General features: G+C 31.3%; 2 protein-coding genes and 1 pseudogene across 4 annotated transcripts; 2 read left to right on the forward strand and 1 right to left on the reverse strand.

The window, feature by feature from the left end:
• The first annotated feature begins 754 nt into the window (after window positions 1–754).
• LOC121225273 (multiple organellar RNA editing factor 3, mitochondrial) lies at window positions 755–26485 on the forward strand. 3 transcript variants are annotated; one of them, XM_041109513.1, is made up of 7 exons: window positions 755–1202; window positions 1283–1380; window positions 1693–1758; window positions 1839–1986; window positions 2067–2170; window positions 2258–2522; window positions 26306–26485. In XM_041109513.1, exons 1-6 carry the CDS (start codon window positions 862–864, stop codon window positions 2512–2514), a joined length of 1014 nt encoding a protein of 337 aa, XP_040965447.1. In that variant the 5' UTR covers window positions 755–861; the 3' UTR covers window positions 2515–2522; window positions 26306–26485. The 3 variants fall into 3 exon arrangements, with proteins under 3 accessions (XP_040965447.1, XP_040965448.1, XP_040965446.1); XM_041109514.1 differs by lacking the exons at window positions 2258–2522; window positions 26306–26485 and adding an exon at window positions 3112–3467; XM_041109512.1 differs by lacking the exon at window positions 26306–26485 and having other exon boundaries at window positions 2258–2705.
• Window positions 3613–17243, reverse strand: LOC107943034 (2-hydroxy-6-oxo-6-(2'-aminophenyl)hexa-2,4-dienoic acid hydrolase-like; annotated as a pseudogene).
• Window positions 24442–26485, forward strand: LOC107943033 (multiple organellar RNA editing factor 3, mitochondrial). Its single transcript, XM_016876760.2, has 7 exons — window positions 24442–24891; window positions 24970–25067; window positions 25381–25443; window positions 25539–25731; window positions 25809–25912; window positions 26000–26065; window positions 26146–26485. Exons 1-7 carry the CDS (start codon window positions 24536–24538, stop codon window positions 26295–26297), a joined length of 1032 nt encoding a protein of 343 aa, XP_016732249.1. The 5' UTR covers window positions 24442–24535; the 3' UTR covers window positions 26298–26485.
• Window positions 26486–26851: the final 366 nt, after the last annotated feature.

The following is a 26851-nucleotide window of genomic DNA, read 5'->3' on the forward strand; positions in this document are numbered from 1 at the left end:
ACTATGTTATTAGGTATCCAAATTTGATATATATATTTTAATGTGATACTTATGTTATTTTGGCGTTAGTCATCGGCAAGAACCAAAGCTGTTAAAGTTGGTAAAGGTTTATCGAAGAACAAAAAAGACTCAAAAGCTTGCATTGCAACATTGGCTTGAAGCAGCAAATCCAAAGAACTTTAGTTAATTTATCATTGTAAAAAGGTCATCATGCGACGCGTCGGGCCCAAAAAAAAACTTCGGCCCGCGTCCTAGGCCCGGGCCCCGCCCAACTAAAAATATGGGTTTAAAATTTTGTCCAAGCTCGACCTGAGAAAAAATTCCTAATCCCAAGCCTGGCTCGGCCTATTTTTTAATAAACACAAAAATTGTATTTTAAAAATAAAAAAAAATATTTTAAAAATATTTTAAAAATTAAAAAAATATATTTATTGTAAACGGACATCTTTTTTTACCCAAACTCATATTTCGAGTCTATATTTTTACCCGAATCCTCTCATATTTCGGGCGGGCCGTCGAGTCAGGCCGGACCGCCCAACCAATGATTACCTCTAGTGATAAATATATCTCGAAGATTTTATCCTAAATTATTAAACACATTAAATAAGTCAATAATGATTAGATTACGACAAAATAATTATTTAAAAAATAAATATATTTATTAAAAGATTATGTAAAAGGATAAAGTTAAAAGATTTAAATTTCAGGAATTAAATCTTGATATAAACATTAATACAAATTTTTAAAAAGAAAAGATATGATTTGATATGATTTGATATTTTCTAATAATAAATCGGTGAACTATCTAGTAGTGTAGAAGAACCAAAGCTTATTATCAGAGAGAACCAGCGTTGCCGGAACATGGCTTGCCTCAATGCCCGACGATCTCTATCAACTCTTTTAAGCCGCGCCCTCACTTCTTCTTCTTCTTCTTCCTTTCCTTCCCGTTCTCGCCTCACTGTTGCTCTCCTCAACAAAACCCCAATTTTTATCCCCGATGCAACCAGAATCCTGACCCGAACCAAGACATACGGGTCCGGCTACTTGCCTTTTCGCGACCCTTCCCGATTACCAGCGGTTGTCCTATATGGCCGTGGTGACGAATATTGGCTTATCATTTTGGAATTCCCAGAACGCCCAAAACCTTTGGAAGAAGAAATGATCGATACCTATGTTAAAACTCTCGCTTCTGTTGTCGGCAGGTTTTTAAATTATAATTATTCCTTCAGATTTCATTAAATTTGGGTTTTATTTTTCTTTTTTGTTTCTTCTGATCTTGTAGTGAAGAGGAAGCGAAAAAGAGAATATACTCTGTCTGTACAACGAGGTATACTGGGTTTCGTGCTCTTTTTTCTAAGGATTTGGTCAAAAAACTTGGAGGTAATTTCATTTCCCATTTACTACGGTTTAGGGTTTACATGGTTTTCCCTTTTTCTAGTGTAATTGGAACAAGAAATGGGTTTTTTGAAACAATGGGTTTTCAGAAAGAAAAAAGAATTAACATTGGTTTTCATTGTGTGTGATGTGTTGTTGGCTGTTTTAGGGTTTTAAACCTCCCGACGTGATTGCTTTTTATACTAATTTATTAGGGTTTAAACGGTTTTTCCCAATTGCTTTTGTGATTGTTTTTGTACTTACAATTGATGAGGCATCCGCTTTGTTCTAAAATCAATGGGCATTATGTTTTTACAGAGTTACCTCGTGTACGCTGGGTTTTATCAGATGACTTTATCTATGGTCAAGATCGTTATTATGGAGGTGGGTAGTTTAAAGATAAGCTTGTTGCTTATAGCCATTGAAGTTCCCATTGTCAACAAATTTAATCTCTTTTTTCTCAGGGGATTTGTTTGTTGATGGGAATGTGATTCATGGACCCCCGCAGCACGGAGTTGGAGAAAGTGCTGATTATGATCTTTGGGTTATCAAATTCGAATCCCCGAGAAATATCGATTTCTATGTTAAATTCCTCGCTTGTTTAGTCGGCAGGTTTTTGATTCCTTCAATTTTGGGTTTTTTTTTTCCGGGAATTTGAGAATTGGGTTTTATTTAGCTTTTTCTGTTTTTAGTGAAGAGGAAGCGAAAAGGAGAATATACGCCGATGGTGGTAGACTAACGAGGTATACTGGGTTTTGTGCTGTTATGTCTGAGGAGATGGCTTATGAACTTGAAGGTAATTGCATTTCTCATTTATTAGGGTTTACATGTTGTTCTCATTTATTAGAGTTTAGTGTTTAGAATTGGCGTTATGTTTGTCTAGGATTTCCTCTTGTAAAACGCGTTGATCGGGTTTCAGAGGCCGAAAATGACGCATATCTTGAAACTAAAGAATTATTATCATGGGAATTCCTTGATGCTGGACCAACCTTTAAGGAATTCCTTGATGTTGGACCAACCTTTCAGAAATTGCTACTAAGAGAGGAGAGGAGACTGTTGCGATTACTAGATTTGGTGATGCACCAGATATTAAACGATATTTGTACTCGTAAAATGGACGAAACCGAAACCGAGGGCTAGGACCAGATCTTTTCCGATTTGGTGGATTCATAAATCTCTTTATTTATTTATTTTAATTTCGAAAACTATTCTATTTCTTCGATATTAGAAGAGTCATAATTATTTGAATTATTAATTCGTGTAATCTCCATTCCTAATGAATACTTGTTGTTATTATTTAAAATATATAATTTTGATTATTTATAAATTTATTCTAATATCTTTAATCATTATCTCATTGTAGTCTAAATTATTGGTAATTTATGTTTTAATTTCTGAATTATTCCCGCCGGACCAGTGAACAGGCCTTACTACTAGAATAACCAACCCGGTGTCCTTAACATTAATTTCCGCGGAGGTGCACAAAATTTTGGATATTATTTTTGTACCACTGATAGCATGCTTAACTAATAGCAATAATTTATTCAGCTGCGGCTTCAGCATGCACTTCCATATACATAAATCAAGTTATAGTTTTTTTTTCCTCATGCAATCGATGTTCAAAGCTAAATGAGAACACAGCGAAGATGCTTTCATGGAATTAGCATAATTGATCCAGTTGTTCTGAGATTCTCAGTATTCGAAATGTTACTGAATTAATATTTATCCACTATACAGATAGGGCGGAAGCCTTATGAAGTTATGGTTGATTCTTCGAAGGGTTAACTCTAAAAGAGAATCCACATGCAAGTGGACTACAGGAGCAGCCTAACAGATCCCGGATTGGTTATTCGAAGAAAAACCCACAAAACTCCACTTCTGTGATTGGGAGTAACTGATGAAATGAGAACCCTGAGCTCATCTGTCAGTTCATTCTTTGGTGTGAGTAGAAAAGAAGATATAGGACTTGCTTTATCATTCTTTTAAAAAACCAGATCCCCTATACACATTTTTAAAAAAATGTACAAAATTTGCTTAACTATTTGAATACATTTGGTCAGGCATTGAAATGCAGCATTATGATACAAGTAAAAGGAACTCGTAAAGAGAACTTTGGGTTGCTTTTCCACATGCTATATAAATTATGTACACTGTGGGAGCTTACATAGCCTTTGCAAAGGAACATTGTGATATGTCTATAATGGATAAAGGAGCAGCAACAAAAGCTCCACCATCGGTTCAAATGGTTGTGGAAGCATTAGCCGGAGATTTAGAATGGTGAGACACGAATGATTCTGCAAGTGGATTCACAAGATGTGGAGCTTCATCCTGCATGCACATTACTAATACAGCAATTAATTATCATCTTTGTTAGCAGAAAAACCTGCCGAACCACAGTTTCATGAGAGAGCAAACCTAAGGGCAGTGGCCAACATTGGGGAGGACGACAAAGTCTTCTACAGTATCAAAAATCCCCGTAGGCTCTTCCGAGTTCGATGCTTTCCCATGGATCCTTGTCACCCCATGCTATCAAGACAGGACACTGCAAAAAGAGAGAAACAAGCAACATAAACTAACATGGAAACTGAAGGGAAAAGAAGACGGCATACGAGAAATCAGTTTAAGAAACTTACTTCAACCTACGGAAGTAATTCCTCGGGCAGGGGACCACCTGTGTAGCATATGAACTCAAGAAAAACATCAACAGCACCAGGCTCAAGTCCTGGATGTAGGATAATCTGAACTAGTTCTTCGGTCACTTGAGAGGTGTCATGGTAACACTGAAATGAAACACCAGAAGCAATCAAGCAAAGATTGATTCATTTCTTACAAAAGTCATCATAGGATACTACCTGACAAAGAATACTTCTAACAGACTCCGGTGTGGCAACAGATCGGAAGAAAAGTTGCCGACTGCAGTGTTCCTGCCAAGATATCATTACTTCCTGAAAAATCGATATGGCTAGTGCAACATTTCTAAACTAGAATGTAAAAATAAAAATGGTTCCATATCGTTTTTTTACCCAAGCAAACTCTGAAATGACGCAATGAAAGGTCTTCCAAACCATGGTTGCTTTTTGACATGAAGCATGCGCTGAGATATATTTAATAGGAATAAACCCCTACAGATCTCCGGCTTTGCTACTGCAGCTTGAAGGCCAACCAGTCCTACATGATGACACCCATTATTATACAAACATAACTTAAGCATCAAGCATAAAATGAATTAAAACACTGATAAGGGACATAACCTCCAATAGAGTTACAAATAAAGAAAGCTTTATCCTTAACCACACTGCTACAAAAATCATTCAGTTGAGAACCCCAAGTCTCAAATATATAGAATGAGTCCCCAACTTCACGAGGATTCGGTTTGTCCGAGTATCCGTAGCCAATAAGATCAATTGCATATACCCTGTGTGATTTTGCTAGAACAGGAATATTTTTCCTTCCAATGATTACTGTACTAAGCAAGACATTAGAAGAACTGACAATTAAGCATGAACGATGGAACCAAGTTATTTAAAGGAAACCTTTGAAACGAGTAATAATTGATACACATCTGAAACATGCATATACAAACTGCACATGCATGCAATGGACAATATGAAAATACAAAAAGCTGAACTATATTAGGCAATGTTGCAATTCACAGAAACCAATCACTTGTTTGCTAATAAGAAGAAAAATTCAACTATGCAGACCTGTTTGCTCCAAAACCATGTACTAAAACCAAGGCAGGACCGCTACTCCCAGAACACTGATAGCGAGTAGAAGAGCCCTTCCAGTTCCATGTACTACAGAAACAATAGATACAATGCAACAACATCAAAAAATTAAAGAAAATTATAATTTTTGAGAGAGGTTAAGTCTCGAACCTTCAACAAAAGGTATTATTCCACTAAAGGAATTTGTCTCTTTTAAGGAATACATGGGTGGATGTAAATGTTGAATACAATGTATTATATATTATATAAAGTATTTTTCAAATAAAATATATATTATTAAAGTTTTATAATATTTATAAAATATACAACAATCATGTATGTACATATAATTTATGTTATTATTATTTGAATTATTAATTGGTGTTATTTAGTGAATAGAAACTCTAATCACCATTTCTTATTTATTGTTGTTATTATATAAAATATATAATTTTGATTTTGATAACAATTTAATAAATACATAATAAATAATAGAAAATAGATAGGGATATAATTAATAAATTTCTAATTGTGTTAATGTGATTATTACTTAAAATATTTTATTAGTTAAAACATAATTACTGATTATTTATAAATTTATTTTAATATCTTTAATGATAATTTTTAATTTTTTAATTATCATCTCATTGTCTCTCCATTTAAACTCAAACACATATAACATTAGGTTAAATTATATTTAAGGTAACTGAACTTAGTAAATTTATATTGTAGTTATTGGATTTAGAGGCGAATTTAGGGGGCTGGCAAGGGCCTCGCCCCTCCCTAAAATGAAAAAAAAAGACCATTTAGGCCATTTGAATTTTTTAAAATTTTAAATTAGGAAATGTAAAATTGCACTTTGGCCCTCCTAAAAATGATAAAATATTTATTTAATCTTTTAGAATTTATAAAAATATAGGCTATTTAAATTAGGGGTGAGCATTCGATCGAATCGAAAATTTTCGAGTTAATCGAGTTTTTGAATCTCATTTTATCATCCTAACTTTATTTGAAGTTTTCTTCAATCGAGTCGAATGAGATGGAATTCGAATCGAATCGAATCGAATATATTTGTTCGAGTTAAATTTTAAAAAATAATTTTGGGTCATTGTAACAATTGTCACCCATCGTAATAAAATTTGTCCACCTTAATCAAATTTTTTATTAACTTTCATCACCTTATAATTTATTTATTAATTTTTTATATACTGGTTAGCTTCTTTGCTTGCTTAGTTGTTTCAATTATCTTCAGATTCTTGCCACTATGTATTTTGGAATTAAAAAATATATTAAATGTAAAAATATTATTTTTTTAATAAAAGTTATTTTAAAAATAAAATGTGAAATTGATACCTATATAAAATTTTAACACGAATATTTTATGACATAATTAATAGTTCAATTTTAATATAAATATTCAATATGACTAAACAATTCAATAATATAAATAATATAAAATGTGAAATTTAATTTAATAATATAAATAGTAGATATAAATAAAATTATTACTATTTATGTTTAGTGATTTTTTTTGGATAATTTTGATTTTTTATTTGAGAGTAAAGCGTGAGAAGTAAAATTTTAGGGGGAAAATAAAAAGTTTTGGAGAATAAAAGTTTGAGGGAAAGTAAATAGGGGGAGTAAAATTTTGGAGGGAAAATATTAAAAAAAATTGGAGGGGGGAGGGTTTGGGGTAGATGGGAGGTGGGATGGGAAGGGAATAAAAGTTTTGGGGAAAAGTGGGAGGGAGTAAAAATTTTGGGGGAAAATAAAAGGTTTTGAGGGTTTTTGGGGGTAAAATTTTGAGAAAAAGTAAATGAGAGAGTAAAATTTTGGTGGGAAATGGATTTTGAGTAGATTGGGGGGTTGGGAGGGGAGAGGAGTAAAAGTTTTGGGGGAAAAGTGGGAAGGAGTAAAAGTTTTAAGGGAAAAGTAAAAAAGTTTGAGAGTTTGGGGTAAAAATGTAAAATATTATAGTTTGATATTCGAATTATTCGAATTATTCGAGTTATTCGAATTCGAAAATTCAATTCGATTCGAACTCGAAATTCGAAAAAAAATTCGAGTTGATTCGAATAACTCGATTCGTTTAACTCGAAATTTGAATTTTTTTTCAATTTTTTCGAGTCGAATCGAGTTTTGCTCACCCCTAATTTAAATGGTAAAATTGTATTTTTACTATCGTAAAAATTATAATTTAATTTTGGCTCCCTATTTTTTTTCCTTCGCCCATGATTGGATTATTCAAAAGTTTTTATTTAAGTCATTAGGTTATTGAGTTTTTTCTTTTTTAAAGTTTGGCTACCGAGTTTCAAGCGATGATTCGTGCGATCAGTACCCATCAACTAGTAGAAAAACATACATTAGTTTTAAGTCGATTTAATGCCTAGTGTTAGAGATCGAATAAGAAAACTGTTTGAATTTTGGTTCATAAGTTCATGATGTTTAAAATTATTTTTATGAAAATAAAAAGAACTATGAAAATAAAATGAATTAGAACTTTTGATTGATCTCGATGATGAGAGCATAAAAGGTTATACAACAATAATTTTAACCGTCTAATGACTTAAATAAAAACTTCTGAATAGTAAAATGAACATTTTATAATTTTTTAAAATTGAATAACCAAAATATTTTATAATCTACCAAAGCTAAGTCTTATCTCCCTGAAGTTGCAGTGGAGCAGATTGAAGTTACAAATCTCATCTCCTTGAAGTTATAGTGGAGCAGATTGAAGCGACAAATCTTGTACCTCTAAAGTTACAGTAGGTCGGATTAAATCTACCATAGCAGGTCTTATCTCCCTGACGTTACGGTGGAGCAGACTAAAACCACAACTCTCATCTCCCTGAAGTTGCAGTGGAATAGGTTAAAACTACAAGTTTTTTTATCTCTAAAGTTGCAGTGGAGTGGATCGAAGCTATACAGCCCAATATTTCCCCAGCCCAAAACCCAATTAAACCCAAACCCGGAGCCCAAATTGACCCAACAAATACAAGCCTAAATAAAAAAAAAAACTAGCCCAATACCTAGAAACAAAAAAAAATGAAAAAACCCTAGCTCCTAACCCTAGCCGCCGCACCTAGGGTCCTCTGACCAGTAGGCACCGCACATCCCATCACCGCTCACCTGCCCTCTGCCACCACCGCTGTAACAACCTGATTTTGGGTCTAGTCGGAACAGTGGTTTTGAGACCACAAATCCGATGAAGAAAAATGTAATGGCCTGAATTTTTAGAGGTATCGGAACGGTGATTCGAGATCACTAAATTTGAAAAATTGGTAGAAAATATTATTAATTTAGTGAGTATAAGTTAAATGTGAAGTTAGATAAATTTTTGAAATAGTGAATAGTACACTAGAAATAAATATTAAAATAATTAGAATAAAAAATGAGGTATAGAGACCTCGGGGATTTTAAACCGAGCCATAAATATTTTTATAAATACTTATGTAGTGTTAAAAAGTTAGTATTAAAGTTTTGTTAAGAAATTTTAAAGTTCCGATAATTAATTGAACAAAAAGGACTAAATTGTAACAAATGCAAAAATTTGGGAAATGATTAAATAGCTTCAATGATAAAAGGAAGAGGGCTTAAAAGGCAAATAGACCCAAGGTCTATTTGGGCTGGACGGCAAAGGCATGAAATCAGCAACAAAGTAAGGAGAATTAAGCGCAAAATTGGAATATTGCAAAATTTGCATAATAAAGTTAGGACCAAAGTGGAATTATCTAGATTTCTCTTTATTTTTCTGCATTCTCATCAGCAAAATCACCATAGAAGGTTTCCTTAAGCTGGTTCTTCCTATTTTTACTGCAGGTAAGTTCAATTCTTGATTATTTCTTGAAAATTTTGTGTTTTTGTGACTTTTATAACTAGGCCCACTTATTGTATTCATTAGTTTTTGATTCTATGAAAGAAGTTGAAAGTTGTTATGAATACATGCTGGAATTATATGATGATTTAGCATGGAATTAGAGCTTTAAATTGTTCATATGCTGATTTTATTGAAAGAATTAAATAGAAAGTGAATGTTTGGGACCTAATAGAAAAAGAGTTTGAAGATAGAGTTATATGTGGAAATTCTGAATTTCAATAGTCGTGATACAACTTATAATGTCTAGGTAAATTATTAATTGAGAAAATTAGATTAATTGAGGAGTTAATTGAGAAAGGACCGAATTGTATGAACTGTGAAATTTGGGGCAAAATGGAAATCAACATTTTGCACTAAAGCAGTTTTGGACAGCAGCAGTAGCATAACTTTGAAAAATCACCAAAAATTTTGGGAATTTAATTAGAGGGTGAATAAAATATTAAATTAAAGCTTATTGAATCTAGTTTTTCATAGAAGAAACGCTGTAAGAAATGGAATTGTAAATAATGAGATATAATAAATTTTGTGAGACAATGTCAGAATGATTTTGGGTTCCCCTGTTCTGACTTTGGAAAATCATAAAAAATTGAAGAAAAATAATCATGAGTTATAATTTATATGCTTAGAATACTTAATGAATATATTTTCAAAGGAAACAAACGAAAACAACATCGGAATTCTGTACAATTAGCTAATTCATTTTTAGTGAAGGGTGGTCGGAGCTGTCAGACAGCATAACAGGGGAAACTTTAAAGAATAAACTGTACTAATTGGCTAAACCAAAAATTTTGAAAATTTTATGGTAAGAAGATATGTGAGTCTAGTTTAAGAAAAAAATTACAGATCTTAATTTGGAGCTCTGTATCTCCAGATAAAAATAATTTAGTGACTTTGACTCAGAAGGACAGCTTGAATTTTACATACAAGAAATTTGTGAAAGTATGAATAATATTGTTTAAATGTGTTATACACATTAAGGATGAGGAATGGAGAGGAGGTGGAGGAAAATTGGAAAATATATGAATGATTTGTGAATAATTGGTCATATTCTTGATTATAATTGATAAACAATGAAATAGAAATGATGCTTATATTTGTGCATTATTGGCCATGGTTTAAGCTCATTTGTGAAAATAAAGTTTCATAGTATGCGTGGATGGTATATTCGGTATATGATTTGGCATGAAATAATGTCATGAATGGTTTATGAATTAACACATGTTGGTAAGCCTGATACATGAATAAATGTTGTGCTCATCCATGCTTATAATGTTTATGCTATAAGTGTATTTGGCTTGTAACAGCCCGATTTTGACTCTAATTGGACATAGTGGTTTCGGGACCACAAATCCGAGTCTGAAAAATATTTTAATATTATTTTGTGTGTTTATGATGTGTGAATTTAAATGTGTGAAAGTTTCGTGAATTAATTTTGTTGTTTATGTGTTTAATTGACAAAAGTATCAAATTGCATAAAATGTGAAGTTTGATTATTAAGGTGTAAAGTGCTTATTTGATGGTGGCTTTTAAATATGAGGTTCTTAAAGGGCAATTAGCCCATTTTAAAAGATAGTGGACGGCAATGATAGTTAATATATACTTTTTATATATTAAATATAAAAGTTATAATAGTAATAGTATAATATTATATTATTATATCATTAAAACATAAAAGAAATAAGTTTTTTTTTCTTTCTTCATTGTTTGTATCACCGAAACAAAAAGAAAGAAACTTTGTTCTTCAAGCTTTAGCATTCGGCCATCTTAGGGATTTCAATTCAAGGTTAGTTTGATTTTAGTTTTTGATAATTTTTACGTTTTTGAGATCGTTGCTTTGAATACTTCAAAACCCATGTCTTAATTTTGTGAATTGATGAATATTTTGAATTATGCCATTGATGAATATTTGTGTTTTGGGATGTTTGATGATGAATAATGGAAGATATGTCTTAGATTAACATGTTTTGTATTGGTATTTTGATGAATTTGAGTATTTAGGGCTAAATTGTGAAAATAAATTTTTGAGGGACTAAAATGTGAAATAAATGCAATGTGTGGACTTGTATGAGAACCATGAATATTCGGCCCTTGTGTGTTATGGGCAAATTTTGTGTATTTTGTGTTTTGTGCAAAAAGGACTAAATTGCAAAAAGTGCAAAATGTTAGGGGCAAAATGGTAATTTTCCCATTTATGTATTGTTGGACTCAAATGAATGTTTTGATGAATAAAAAGGTTAAATTTGACTATGTTTAGATCAAGGAACGAAGAAAACGAATTTGGATCGGGGGAAGTCGAAGATAATCGAATAGTCGATCGTGTTTGCTGATATCCGAGGTAAGTCTATTAGCTATTTAATGTCATAAAATCAGTATATAAATAAGTATATGAGCTGTTTTTGGATGAATTATAATTAAAAATATGATAGTTGAAATAATTAAAAGTATGAGTGAATTATATATATATTATGCAAATCTACATCTATATGTTCTCGTATTGAACTTAGGTATGCCATTTATACAAGTTTATAAGGGGTTCGACTATGCAACTATGCATGTATATGTTCTTGTGATAAATTTAAGTATGAAACTTATATATGAAAAAGGGAGATTCGATTAGGTATGTATGTTCTTGTAAAGGTTCTTGAACGGGGTTGAAGAGATGAAATTATTAGCTTGGATTATCTTAATGTGTTCGAAAGTACGATATTAATAGTATGCTTCAATGTGTTAAGTTATATATATATATATATATATATTCGGATGTATAATTTAGATATTGAGTTGAATTTGATGACTGAACTTTTTATACCGATGTGGGTTAAGGATATAGTTTATAAATTATTGAGCTGAATTTTTATGTGAATTCTATATACCATTATGATATACAACTCCTATGAATTGAGATTCTTTTGTTAAAGCTCAGTATCATTCGGTTTATCGTTAGTGACATAATTCAGACTATAAGTCTAGCAGGCTTAATGCCGGTGACACATTTCAGACTATAAGTCTAGCAGGCTTAATGCCGGTGACACATTTCAGACTATAAGTCTAGCAGGCTTAATGCCGGTGACACATTTCGGACTATAAGTCTAGCAGGCTAAGAGCCGGTGTATTGAATCAGGTTTTAAAACCTAGCAGGCTAAATGCCGGTGAATCCGTTTAAAGCATGTGATAATATACAATTGATACCTCTATGATTTTGATTATATGAAATCGATGTATACATAAATGTTCAATCACATGATTTTAGTCATATTAACTTGATGAGCATATATATATACATATATTTGGTCTAAGCAATTGATAGATATGTATATATATATGTTGCATTCGGCATAGGTGGATATATTTATGTGTATGCATTCGGCATAGGTGAAAATAAGTGTATGTATCTATGCATTCGGCATAGATGGGTATAGGTGCATATGTGCATTCGGCATTTATGGATGATAAGCATAAAAATTTGGCTTTTGATATATGTAGTTGAATAGTTGTATTTAAATGGATTCGATGAAGTGCGAACAATAAGTACTCTAGAAATCAGTATATGCTGTTAAGGATTATGCTAGTAACTTGATTATATGCATATAATGTATATACATTTGTCCGTTTATGTGTATTAGATAAATATACATCCTTTTAGACTTAAACAAAATGACTCAATAAAGTAGTGTTTGATTAGTAATCATATTTGATGATTGTAATTTCAATAAATTTACTTAAAGAATTATATGATTCTTTTATATGTATTATAGATATGCTGTAGACTTACTAAGCTATAAAAGCTTACTTTGTTTGCTTTCGTTCATTCGTTTTTATAGATTTTTTTTTTGGAGACGCGTTACGAGCTCGGGGATCATCAGCACCGCCCATCACACTATCGACTTCTTTTGGTATTTTGTTAAATATTTGAACTCGATCTTATGGCATGTATAGGCTTGATAATGTTTTGGATAATTTTGAATCCTATTGTGTAAATAGCAATGCGAAAAGAGTTTAACTTCCATGCTTGAATTTGATTATATATGTTCATGAATTGGACTTGCATTTGGAATTAGATATTAAAGTTATGTTTATGTGAGCTTGGTTTCGTAATGCCTCGTAACCCTGATTCGGCGACGGAGACGGGTTAGGGGTGTTACATGGCTAACATATTTGGTATACATGCTTAGGCTTTGGCCAAGTAGTGGCTAGACTATGTCACGTTAAATTTATAAGTTATGCATTGATATGGTTTATTATGTGGTTAGCCCCAAAAAGAGTTATGTTTAAATACACTAGCTTGCAACTATGGTTGAATGATATGTTTATATCTTGTGTGATGTGCATAGAAAACGAGTGTGGAAAGATAATGAAAAGTAAGTTCATATGGCTGAACTTTTATGATTAATTGTTAATGTGGGAATGATATAATGTATCAATTCGTATATTGTTGTTGAATTATGATTATGGTAAAAATAAGAATAAAATGAGATTGTTAGTTCAAATTAAGGGATACGCAGGATTGAGTACATACGTTCGGCAACAAGTGATGATGAATTGACGAATAAGTCCATGGTGGATCCATGGCAAAGTGTGAAACGTAGGTATGGTATTTCAGTGAAGAAAACTATACTGAGTTGTGAAAAGTAGGTATGGTATTCCGGTAAAGAAAACCATACTGAGTTGTGAAAAGTATGTATGGTATTTCGGTAAAGAAAACCATACTGAGTTGTGAAAAGTAGGTATGGTGTTTTGGTGAAGAAAACCATACTGAGTTGTGAAAAGTAGGTATGGTATTTCCGTGAAGAAAACCATACTGAGTTATAGCAATGTGAAATATTCAAGCAAATCGTGGCACCAAGCAAACGATGTACTCAAATCCGTAAGACGATCCTTAATTTGACAAGTATTTGTAGTACAATTGAAGCTAAATGTTGGAATATAAGTTGACATCTACTATTGAGCTAGATTGGATAAATTCATTATTTGAGATTGTGGTTGGCAGGAAATGTTACATTATATATATTATGAAGAATTATAAAAGCATGTTAATAATTTTAAAAGTTTTAATTTAGATGAAATTTTATAACTCGGTTAAATACGTCTTCAAGTGTATGTGTTTTGGTAATGCCTCGTACCCTATTCCGGTGTTGGATACGGGTAAGGGGTGTTACAACCGCCACTGCTCCACCGCCTTCAAGTGGCCTGCAAGAAATGACAAAAATAATACAAAAATGTTGTAAAAAAATGGCTATAAAAGCCATTGAAAATCTGTAATGGGAGGTTCTTTTCCCTTTTGATGAACAAAAAAATAAAAACATAACACTTTCAAACAAGGATTCAAGCAAATCAGCAAAAAGAAAAAAAAGAGATAAAAAACAAAGGCAATACGAAAGGTCCTTCTTTTTATTATTATTTTTTCTCTCTTTGTTTTCGGTTTTGGACTGTTTGTATTAGAAATTTCTTTTATTTTTCTTTTATTTTTAAACTATATATATAACATATAGAAGTAAAAAAAAATTACCTTTGAATTTTCCACGGTGGCCGGTGCAACGGCGTCGATGGTGGTTCTCCTCACCGGATTCTGGGCAGTGCTGGAGAGGGGCAGAGGAAATTTGAGAGCTTTTGTCTGTTTTATTTTGAGAAAGAAGAACTGAAAAATTTTGAAAAAAAATTGGCTTAAATAGGCTTCCAAAATGATGTCGTTTTGGCCAGCCTTCTTAGGTACCAAAATGGCGCCGTTTTAGGGCCGATCCGTGTGCGACCCGACCCGCTCCAGGGGGATCTGCGTGTTTTCCATGGAAGGGCTAATTGCACTTTTAGCCCTTCCACTTTTTTAATGTTTTCCAATCAAGTACTTTTAGTTTTTTTAAAATTTTTACCTCGGATTGTTTTGCGTTTTCAATTTAGTCCCTACTGAACTCCGCATTTGGCAAGAATGGGATTATTTCCCATTTGCCCCCTCCTAGTTTTTTGAGTGTACATTTTGGTCTTTTTTCCCTCTTATTTATTTCGAATTTTCCCCGAAATTTTGTTTTTAGCTCAATTTAATCCCTTTTTTCATATCTTTGCTATTTTATCGTTATTTTCATTATTAGTAGTATTATTATTTATATTATTATTAATAATATTATTATTAATGTCATCATTACTATAGTATTATTACTATTATTATTATTATTATTATTCACTTATTTATACTTTTTTTTAACTTCAAATTTTGTTATCTATATATACACTTGTATATATTTTTTATAATATACATACTTTTTATAATACATATGCACGTACATATTTCTAACTTTTGTAAATATATATACACATATTTATATATATATATATATATATTTTTATTTTTATTTTCATAATTTTTATATATATTTATATATATATATATACATACGTGCGTTTCTATAACATATATATACTTGCACATTCTTTATATTTTATAACTCATATGCATGTCTATATATCTATGTACGTATCCTATTTTCATATACATAAATACATACTTTTGTATGCCTTCCATAATTTTTACATACATGCATGTACATATACATATTTTAATTTACATATGTATATATGTATATGCTTACATATATATATTTTATATAATAATTTTAAATATGTACATACATATATTTTCCATATTTCCATAATTTTATGTATATACACATATAAATATCTTTTATATTTTTTATAGTTTTATACATTTTCTTTGTTTATTTCTTAATTTACATTCTCATAATTTGTTTTGAATTTTATTGCTTATATGTTTGCGATTGTGTAGTATATTAGTTTGTCTTTGTATTTATTTTATGTTATTTCGTAGCCCTTGCTCGTATTATTTTGCTTACATCATCATAATTATCATTCCATTACGTCAATTTTTACCCAGATTCAAAAAAAAAGAAATTTTAAAAATATAAGTAATACTCGATATTTGGGATCTTCAAGAGAATCGAGCCCTAATGTATTGGGTTCTGATTTTCTTCGTTGAATCTAAATAATCAAGATTACTCTTTTAAAAAATGTATAATAAAAAACTCATCATCGGGAATTCCATATGTTGTGTCCTAACGCATTGGATATGACACGTTATTTTCCCGAGATGAGATTTTTTTCTAAAAAATAATAAAGGCAGTATTTTGCATTTAGATTTGAGAAAGTCATGCCCTAACTTACTGGTTTTGATTTTCACAATAAATCTAAATACGTGAATCTTTTCAAACTCAAGTTTTAGACGATCTCGGGAATTAAAAAAGATCGTGTCCTAACTTACTGGTCGTGATCTCTTTTTTAAATCTGAGATAACTAAATATCTTTTAAATAAGTAAATTTTTGGCATTCATTCGCGTATCGGGAATTCGAGACATTGTGTCCTACATTACTGGATATGATGTCTTTTTCTCGATTAACGTGAAATATGCTTCTTTTCCCAAAAATGTTCAATATTTTACTACAAGGATCGTATTTTTAAAATTCTTCAAAGTTTTCAATTTTTGACATTAAGACATTAACTAATCAACTAGGTACCAATTTTTGGGCGTTACGAGGGTGCTAATCCTTCCTCGTACGTAATCGACTCCCGAACCCGTTTTTCTGAATTTTGTGGACCAAAATCGTTGTTTTAATAAAATCAAATTGTTTATTAAAAACGACCACTTTTCAAGGTGATCCGATCACACCTTATTAAAAAGGATTGGTGGCGACTCCCGTTTTCGTTTTTGTTTTCGTTTTCAAAACTCAAGTCGACCCATTTTATCAAAAAATGGTGTCAACAGAAGCAACATGATGCAGTGGACTAAAATAAGGCTACTTGAAGAAAATATGCACCAAAAAGTCAAAATTCGACAAGACCAGACAAAATTGATGTAACACCCCAAACCCGGCCAAAACATTAAGGCTGAATCTGGTGATGTCACATTGTAACACCTCTTACCCGTATTCAACGCTGGAATAGGGTACGAGGCATTACTAGAATAAATACACTTATAGACATATTAAACCGAGTTATAAAATTTCATTCAAATTTAAACTCTTCAAATTTTTAACATGCTTTTATAAAACTTCACGTTATAACTTCAAAATACTATATTTGTATCCTCAAAATATTATATTCATAACAAATAGGGTCTGCTAGACCCGATACATACTCATGCAATCCAATACTTCATTTCCATTTCATTTAATTCAAATCATATCATTTGGAATTTCTATTTAATTCACGTACAGTTCAATTTCATTAAGTTCAATACTAATACATATTTATCGTTTAACTTAACATACCTTTTTTGCGTCATTTTACACTTCAAGCATGAACTTAGTATTTCGTTTCCTTTCCACTCCCGTTTCCTATGCATACCACACAAGATATAAACATTACACTCAACCATAGTCGCAAACTAGTCTTTTTAAAGACTAACCACATGATAAATTAACCATTTTAACAAAGATTACAAACTTTAAACCTTACCACCCTTTTATGATCACAAGCATATTTCCATCTAGACATTTACCATTTCAATGCATAATTTTATAAATTTAATGTGGCGCAATCCAACCACAACTTGGCCAAAGCCTAAGCATACACACCAAACATACTAGCCAAATAAACATATAGTATAAGCATTATAGGCATCATTTCTATTTCATCATCTATCAATTATAATCGAGCATATGACCAATTATACTCAAATCATTCATATATCTCCCAATTTTCCTCCTCCTCTTCTCCATCCTACATCCTTTATGTATATAACATGCTTAAATAGCATGATGCGTAATTTTACTATTCAATTATATTCAAATTCAAAGCTGTCTATTTGAGTCAGAGTCACTAAATCATTTTTATCTAGAGCTACAGAGCTCCAAATTAAGATCCCTTAATTTTTCCCGAAACTAGACTCATATATCTTTTTACCATAAAATTTTTAGAATTTTTGGCTTGGCCAATTAGTACAGTTTATTCTTTAAAATCACCCCTGTTTCACTTCTCAACATCTCTGACCTCTCTTAACTAAAATGAATTATCTCATTGTACAAATTTTGGATGGTTCTCTCGTTTATTTCTCTTAAAAATAGAATCATTGAGGAATTTAAGCATGTAAATTAAAAACCATAATTATTTTTGTAAAATTTATAGTTATTTTTCCAAAGTTAAAATAGGGGATTTCGAAATCATTCTAATACTGTCTTACTAAAATTTAAATATCTCATAATTTATAACTCTTTTCTTACTCTATTTCTTCCATATGAAAATAGACTCAATAAACTTGAATTTCATATTTTATTCAACATTTAATTCACTTTCCACTATTTTTGGTGATTTTCCAAAGTGATACCATTGCATGCTATCCATATAATTTTTATTGCTAATTTTATTCAATCGTGTTTTCTTTGCATTAATTCTCACTTACACTCACATAACACTAAAGTATATTCATAATAGCCATGCTAATAGCTATTCATCATCAATTATTTACAAATCTTCGTTATTTTAACACTTTTTCCATATCAACTTCACTCAAGTTTGACCACATATCGCGCACATTACCCACCACATATTCACATTCATTTCCACTTGATCATTTTTCGGTTGAACACTTAAGCATATTATTGGATACGTCAAAAATTTGCACATAAGTGCCACACTTGTAGCAAAAGCTACTTCACATCATTTTTCACTTTAGCTCGTTCTCGAGCTATTCACTTTCTCAGGTCTGCTCACACAAGCTGTCAGTCTTTTGTTACTACTCAATGCTGCACTGTTGCTCACACAAGCTGTCAGGTATCCGCAACATATGCCGGTATACCCAGCCACTGGTAGAACTTAAGACCAGCACCCGAGTTCACATTAATAACAGTTTTGCATCACGACCTGCTCACACAAGCTGTCAGTCATTCGTTACTACTCAGTGCTGCCCACACAAGCTGTCAGGTATCCGCAACATATGCCGGTATACCCAGCCACTGGTAGAACTTATGCCCAGTGCCCAGATCCACTTTATTCACAATTTCACATAGATCTCTAATGACATGCCACTTGTATCCCATTCTATTCCTAAGGTTCAACAGAGAAAATTTCCCACACTTCATTATTTTGTAAATTTTTATTCGATATTCAATCACATATATCATAAAATATATCTTTCATCCACATATCATAAAATATATCAGAACATAAAATCATAAATAAAAATTGATGCATTATTTACATAAAAACTTACTTTTGTGCAACAATATAGAAATTTAGAAATTTAGCCTTTAATCTTTTCTTTTCTCTGATCAAGGTCGATTCCACTTCTTTCTTTATCTATAATAACATATTTAGTTTATATAACATTCACATTATTCAATCCAGTCCAAAATTCACATTTTGGCAAAATTACATTTTTACCCTAAAGTTTAACAAAATTACGATTTTGCTCCTAGGCTTGGAAATTAAACTTTACTCTTTTTTCTTATGTTTTATAACATGCTGAACATTTTTCTCTTCTATAGCAACATCAAATTCTTGCTATAACATGCACTTATGAACAATAATAGTTTTTATCGATTATGCCGTTTCACTTGTTTTCACTGAAAATCGCTTAGTAAAAATTGTTTAACACAATTTCAAGCTTCATATTCTACCATAAAACATCAAAATAAACACATTTCACCTATGGGTATTTTTCCAAATATAAACCCTAGGTTAAATCATTGCTAGAATAAGCTAAATTAAGCTACTGGGACTTCAAAAACGTAAAGAACATTAAAAACAAGGCTTAGAATCACTTACTATGGAGCTTGGAAGCTTGAAAACCCTAACCATGGTTTTCCCCTTGCTATTTTCGTTCATCATGGAGAAGATGGACAAGTTTTTGGCTATTTTGGTCTTTTTAATTCTTTTAATTACTAATTGACCAAAATGCCCCCAACTTAAAAATATCTTATTTCACTTATCTCTTGTCTATTTTTGTCCAACAAGTTAACCAATGGTCTAATTACCATTTGAGGACCTCCAATTTAAAATTTCATAACAATTGGACACTACTAACATGTAGAACTCAACTTTTGCACTTTTTACAATTTAGTCCTTTTGGCTAAATTGAGTGCCCAAATGTCGAAATTTTTGAACAAATTTTTTTAAAAAAAATCATTCCGTGAAATTGTAGACCATAAAAATATAATAAAAATAAAATTTTCCTCGTCGAATTTGTGGTCCCAAAACCACTGTTCCGACTAGGCCTAAAATCGAGCTATTACAATTGGTCTTTTTAAGGTATTTTCTCTGTTTTCGTTACAATACAACAAGTAAAGAAGGGCATCTGTAATAGGTCAATTTTGGCCTGGGCCCAGATAAAAAAAAAACCCAAATAAATAAAAGTCCAAAAAGATTAATAGTCCATTACAATGAATAAAAGCCTACCACCCAATTACCAGCCCAAAACAAAAAGCAAGCCCAATCAAACTAGTCCACTACTCAATCAAATAACCGAAACTAAAACCTAATAGCCCAAAATTAACCTAGCCCAATTAGCCCAACATCTAAACAAAACAAAAACCCTAGCCCCCTAAGGCTCCAACTCTGCATGTCAGAACCACCTACGCTACACGCCATCGCCGCTCGAGGCTCGCCTGTACGTTTTGAATCCCACCGCCGCGAGTAGAGGAGGTCATTGTTCCCAATGATGGACGGTTCTCTTTGGTAAAACGGAAGAAAAACCGAAGGGATTCTTTTGGGTCAAGTTTTTACAAAAAAAAAAGCCCTAGATTTGGGCTTTACGCGTCAGAGCGCTCAAAACGGGAGTTTTTGGTGAACTACGGCCACCGTGGGTGGTGACCGCCATCGTCGGCTGATCGCCACGGCGGTGTTTGATGATCGGACCTAGTGGCTTTGAAAGAAAGGGGAAAGAGCTTTTAGAGTTTTTTTTAAACAAGGTTAAAATGAAAGTTTTTGAAAAAATTTTGATTTAAATAGAAGTTGTGAAACAACGCCATTTCACTTAGGCCCTTTAATGCCAAAACGACGTCGCTTTCGGGGGTCGACCCGAGACCTGACCTGCGCGGCTAGGATCCATGTGTTTTCTAGCCCCTGGGATTATTTTCGCGGTCGATCATTCTGCTTTTTTGCTCATTGTCAATTTAATCCTTTTTTATTTTTAATTTTACCTTGTGATTTTTGCATTGTTTCATTTTAGTCCATATTAGAACTGTGCGTTTTGAAAGACAGGGAATATTTTCCCTTTTGGTCCCTCCCTTTTATTTGCTCATTACGATTAGGTCCTTCACCTTATTTCAATTCCCGATTCCTCCCCTAAAATTTTGTTTGGCTTTCAATTTCAATCCTTATTTTATTTTGTTTTATTTTTTAAATACTTTTGCATTTTTATATTTTATATTTTTATTATTTAAATTTCTACTTTTAAGTTCAATTTAATCTTGATTTAATCATTAATCTATTTTATTTCAACCTTTCCACAAACTTTTTATTTTATTTATTTATTATTTCTTCTTCCTTTTACATTAAAAAAATAGATTATTAGTACTCTTTTTTTAATGGTGCGTTTTTATTATTGTTGTTATTATTTCTAATATCTTAATGTTATGTTTATTTATCTTTTTTAAACTGTGCATTTTCCATTTCCATTTTTTATTTTAAGTTACTTTATTTATCTTATTATTGCGATCTGGTTATTAATATTATTACTAATAATCAATTCATGTCACATCAATTTTTACTCGAAACAGAAAAAGGAAATTTTTAAAAGTAATGCAATGTTTCGTATTTGGAAATCTGAGAAGTCGTGCCCTAACTTACGGGATTCGACTTTCAATTTGAACCAAGACAATCGAATATTTTTTTAAAGCATATAAGATTTTAATTAAAAATATATTTTTAGGAATTAAGAAAAGTCGTATTCCTAACTTACAGAATATGTCTTCTTTCTAAAACCGAGATAATTAAATATTTTAAAAAAATAATTTTTTCCATGTTTATTCTCGTTTTGAGAATTTAAGGCATTGTCTCCTAACATACGTGATGTGATTCTTTTTCTCGATTAACTCAAAATAAAGCCATTTTCGTGTTAAATAATAAAAGATCATATCTTAAATCTCTTCAAATTTTAAATTTTCGACACTAAAGATGCCAAGTAATCAACTAGGTACCAATTTTGGGTTTATCAGTGGTGCTAATCCTTCCCCATGCGTAACCGACTCCAGAACTAGTCTTCTGGATTTTGTAGACCAAAAACCATCATTTTAATAAATTTAAACTTGTATTAAAATGATTGAATTATGAGGTGATCCGGTCACACCTAAATAAAAAAAGATTGGTGGCGACTCTCATTTTCATTTTTAAAATATAAAGTCGACCTTTCAAAAAAAGGGGTTTCGACAGTAAATATCTTCTTTTTTTTTCACATGGATAACAAGCGAGTTTCTTTCTTTATTTCTTTCTTTTTTAATTTCAAAATGTCAATTAGTAAATTTAATAGAAGAATTCTTATTGTAATAATTAGACCCGATTTTTTAAATTTAGAAAGTAAAGAAATTAAATTCTTAAAAATAAAAATAGGTAATTGATTTCCAAACATATAAAAAATACAACAATTTAGTAATTTTTTAACTGAATTAATGCCGGATTGACTTATGACACTAAATCAATAAAAAATTTAAATAATAGTATAAATATATAAGATTTTAAAGTATATATAAATACAATAAAAAAACACTTTAATCTGCAACACATGTAAATGATTATTATTGGGTTTTAAATTATTATTTTTTAAGAAAAATCGAATCGAAATTGGGGAAAAGAAATTGGTGTTCTTTACATATCCTTAACTTGTTGGGTGATTAGGGAGGTGGCCCGATTGATAGAGACTAGGTCGATTTTGGATGGTTTAGAGCCGGACCATTATGCATTATTAAATTCTCAAAGCCCCACATTCAAATTTGTTGAGCTAATATGACATAAAATAAATGATGGAGCACAAAAAAATTTATAATAAGAAAATTCATTTATATAAATTAGAAAGTTTGTGGAAATCACAAATTTAAAGCGAAAAGATTAAAATATCTTCAAATATATTATTTACTTCAATTATGGAAAGATATTTTCGTAATATTTTAACCGAATTGATACCCAGTTAATTCATGACACTAAATTAATTAAAAATTTAAATATATATATATACACGATCAAAACACTTCAATCTATAGCACATCTGAATGAATATTATTGGGTTATGAAATAATTAATATCTAATTGTCAAATATTTATTAATTTCATCTCTATTTTATAAAAAAGTTTAAAAAATTAATCCATTTATTGATAAATACACGAATTCGATTTTTCTGTATTTAAATAAATTAACTATTTTTGTCCGTAAAAAACTCAATTTTTAAATCTTTTAATTCTAATTTTTCAGAACCCATAATTTACTCTAATTTAAACCTTTTAGGAATATATTTAAAAAAAATTTCCTTTTTGAGGAAAGATGGAGTGAAAAGGATAGATTATTCAACTTTGCTTATATTTGGAATTATATATGAAATTAATTGGGGAAAGCTCAAAAAATAAAAATTAAAAAAGGTAATTCGTTAAATTTATTAAATAAATCACTTTTATGATTAAAAAGACTAGTTTCATTCATATATGTCCACATATCACACAGTAGTGTTGAAAGTCGTTTGGAAATTATTTATTGTTGTTATTATATACAAAATATATGATTTTGATTTTGATAATAATTATTGATTATTAATAAATTTATTTTAATATCTTTAATGATAATTTTTAATCATCATCTTTGGCTGCTGCATAAACTAACTAAGATATTGAACCGAATAGTTTATGTCTGGTCTAGTAATAGTTAAATAAAGTAACTTTCAATGGCTCTTTTATATGCAGCTGTATCTTGATTTAATGGTTAAATTAATAATTTTAGTATAACATCGATAATTAAATAATATAATTAAAATATTTTGAAGATAATTAGTACAATTAACTAAAACAAATAATTTAATACAGAAATTAAACAATATAATAAAAAATTCGAGATTCATAAATCATAACAAATTTGGAAGAAACAGATTTGGTGGATTCATAAATATCATTATTGATTTTTTTATTTTTAAAATATATTATTTATACAATATTAAAGAAGGGTTAAAGAAAAATAAAATTTGAAATATATAGTTTTGATTTTGATAATAATCAAATAAATACATCATAAAACTTAAGTAAATAATTATTAGACTGTCATAAATAATTATCAGGCATGTCAAAATTTAGTACTTTAATAAATAATATTTAGATTATTTAAAAATAAATATATTTATTAAAAAAATTAAGGTTTAAATTTTAATTTTGTGGATTTTTATTGAGTTTAGATAAAAAGATAAAAACATATTTAAAATAATGTAAATATAATATATTTTGTGATTTTAAAAGATATGATTATGATATCACACAATTTCTATTTTTTTCTTTGTCTTTTTTTAGCAATAAATTGGTGACACCGGTGTTATTTTATTACGGTCTCAGTCTACTAGTGTCGAAGAAACAAAGCTTATTATCAGAGAGAAGCAGCGTTGCCGGAAAATGGCTTGCCTCAATGCCCGACGATCTCTATCCACCCTTTTAAGCCGCGCCCTCACTGCTTCTTCTTCTTCTTCCTTTCCTTCCCGTTCTCGCCTCACTGTTGCACTCCTCAACAAAACCCCAGTTTTTATCCCCGAAGCAACCAAAATCCTGACCCGAACCAAGACATCCGGGTCCGGCTACTCGCCTTTGAACGACCCATCTCCTAAAAGTAGTAGCCCACGACCATCGGTTCTCCTAGATGACAGTTCTTATGAGCATTGGCTTATCATTTTGGAATTCCCAGAACGCCCGAAACCTTTGGAAGAAGAAATGATCGATGCCTATGTTAAAACCCTCGCTTCTGTTGTCGGCAGGTTTTTAAATTATAATTATTCCTTCAAATTTCATTAAATCTGGGTTTTATTTTCTTTTTTGTTTGTCTGATCTTGTAGTGAAGAGGAAGCGAAAAAGAGAATATACTCTGTTTGTACAACGAGGTATACTGGGTTTCGTGCTTTTTTCTCTGAGCATTTGGTCGAAAAACTTGGAGGTAATATCATTTCCCATTTACTAGGGTTTAGGGTTTACATGATTTTCCCTTTTTCTAGTGTAATTGGAACAAGAAACGGGTTTCTTGAAACAGTGGGTTTTTCAGAAAGAAGAAAGAATTAACATTGGTTTTCATTGTGTGTGATGTGTTGCTAGCTGTTTTAGGGTTTTAAACCTCCCGATGTGATTGCTTTCTATATTAATTTATTAGGGTTTAAACGGTTTTACCCAATTGCTTTTGTGAGTGTTTTTGAACTTACAATTGATGAGGCATCCACTTTGTTCTAAAATCAATTGGCATTATGTTTCTACAGTGTTACCTCGTGTACGCTGGGTTTTACCAGTTCGGTATTGTAGCCGAGATCATTATTATGCAGGTGGGTAGTTTAAAGATGAAGTTTGCTGCTTACAGCCATTGAAGTTCTCATTGTCAACAAATTTAATTTTTTTTTATTGGTGGATTGATTGCCAGGGGATCTGTTTGTTGATGGGAAAGTCTTTCATAGACCGCAATTTCCATGGGTTGGTGTTCCAAATAGCAGCCACAGAGTTGGAGGATGTGGTGATCATGAGCTTTGGCTTATCACTTTCGAATTCCGGGAAGAACCTTCCTTAGAAGAAAAGATTGATTTTTATGTCAAAACCCTCGCTTCTGTTGTCGGCAGGTTTTTGATTCCTTCAAATTTGCGTTTTCTTTCCTGGAATTTGAGAAATGGGTTTTATTTTTCTTTTTTGTTTGTAGTGAAGAGGAAGCGAAAAGGAGAATATATGCCGTAGGTGGTAGACTAACGAGGTATACTGGGTTTCGTGCTGTTATGTCTGAGGAGATGGCTTATGAACTTGAAGGTAATTGCATTTCTCATTTATTAGGGTTTACATGGTGTTCTCATTTATTAGGGTTCAGTGTTTGGAATTGGCGTTATGTTTGTATAGGGTTTCCTCTTGTAAAAGGCATTTATCGGGATTCACAGGATGAATATGACGAAGATTTTGATGGAGGTGGGTAGTTTAAAGAATTCAAGATGATGTTTGTTGCTTACTGCCATTGTCAACAAATTTAATCTCCCTGTTCTTATTAGGGCATTTGCTTGTTGATGGGAAAGTCGTTCTTAGACCAACCTCTTCTAGCAAGAAGATCTGGTGCCTGACGCGATTAGTTCCTTTGGTGGTGGACCAAGTATTAAACGATATTTATATTCGTAAAATGGATGAAACCGGAACCGAGGGCTAGGAACAGATCTTTTCTGATTTGGTGGATTCATAGATCTCTTTATTTTTTTATTTTTTAATTTATGTGTTCAATATTAGAAGAGTCATAATTATTTGAATTATTAATTCGTGTAATCTCCATTCCTAATGAATACTTACTTTATTTATTGTTGTTATTATTTAAAATATATAATTTTGATTATTTATAAATTTACTCTAATATCTTTAATCATCATCTCATTGTAGTCTAAATTATTGGTAATTTATTCCCGCCGGACCAGTGAACAGGCCTTACTACTAGAATAAGCAACCCGTTGTCCTTAACATTAATTTCCGCAGAGGTGCACAAAATTTTGGAGATTATTTTTGTACCACTGATAGCATGCTTAACTAATAGCAATAATTTATTCAGCTGCGGCTTCAACATGCACTTCCATATACATAGATCAAGTTATAGGTTTTTAGTTATCTCACGCAATCGATGTTCAAAGCTAAATGAGAACACAGCAAAGATGCTTTCATGGAATTAGCATAATTGATCCAGTTGTTCTGCGATTCTAGAGGTCTGCATTTGCC

This window comes from Gossypium hirsutum, chromosome D13 (assembly GCF_007990345.1).
Source record: "Gossypium hirsutum isolate 1008001.06 chromosome D13, Gossypium_hirsutum_v2.1, whole genome shotgun sequence".
Classification (NCBI taxonomy): domain Eukaryota; kingdom Viridiplantae; phylum Streptophyta; class Magnoliopsida; order Malvales; family Malvaceae; genus Gossypium; species Gossypium hirsutum.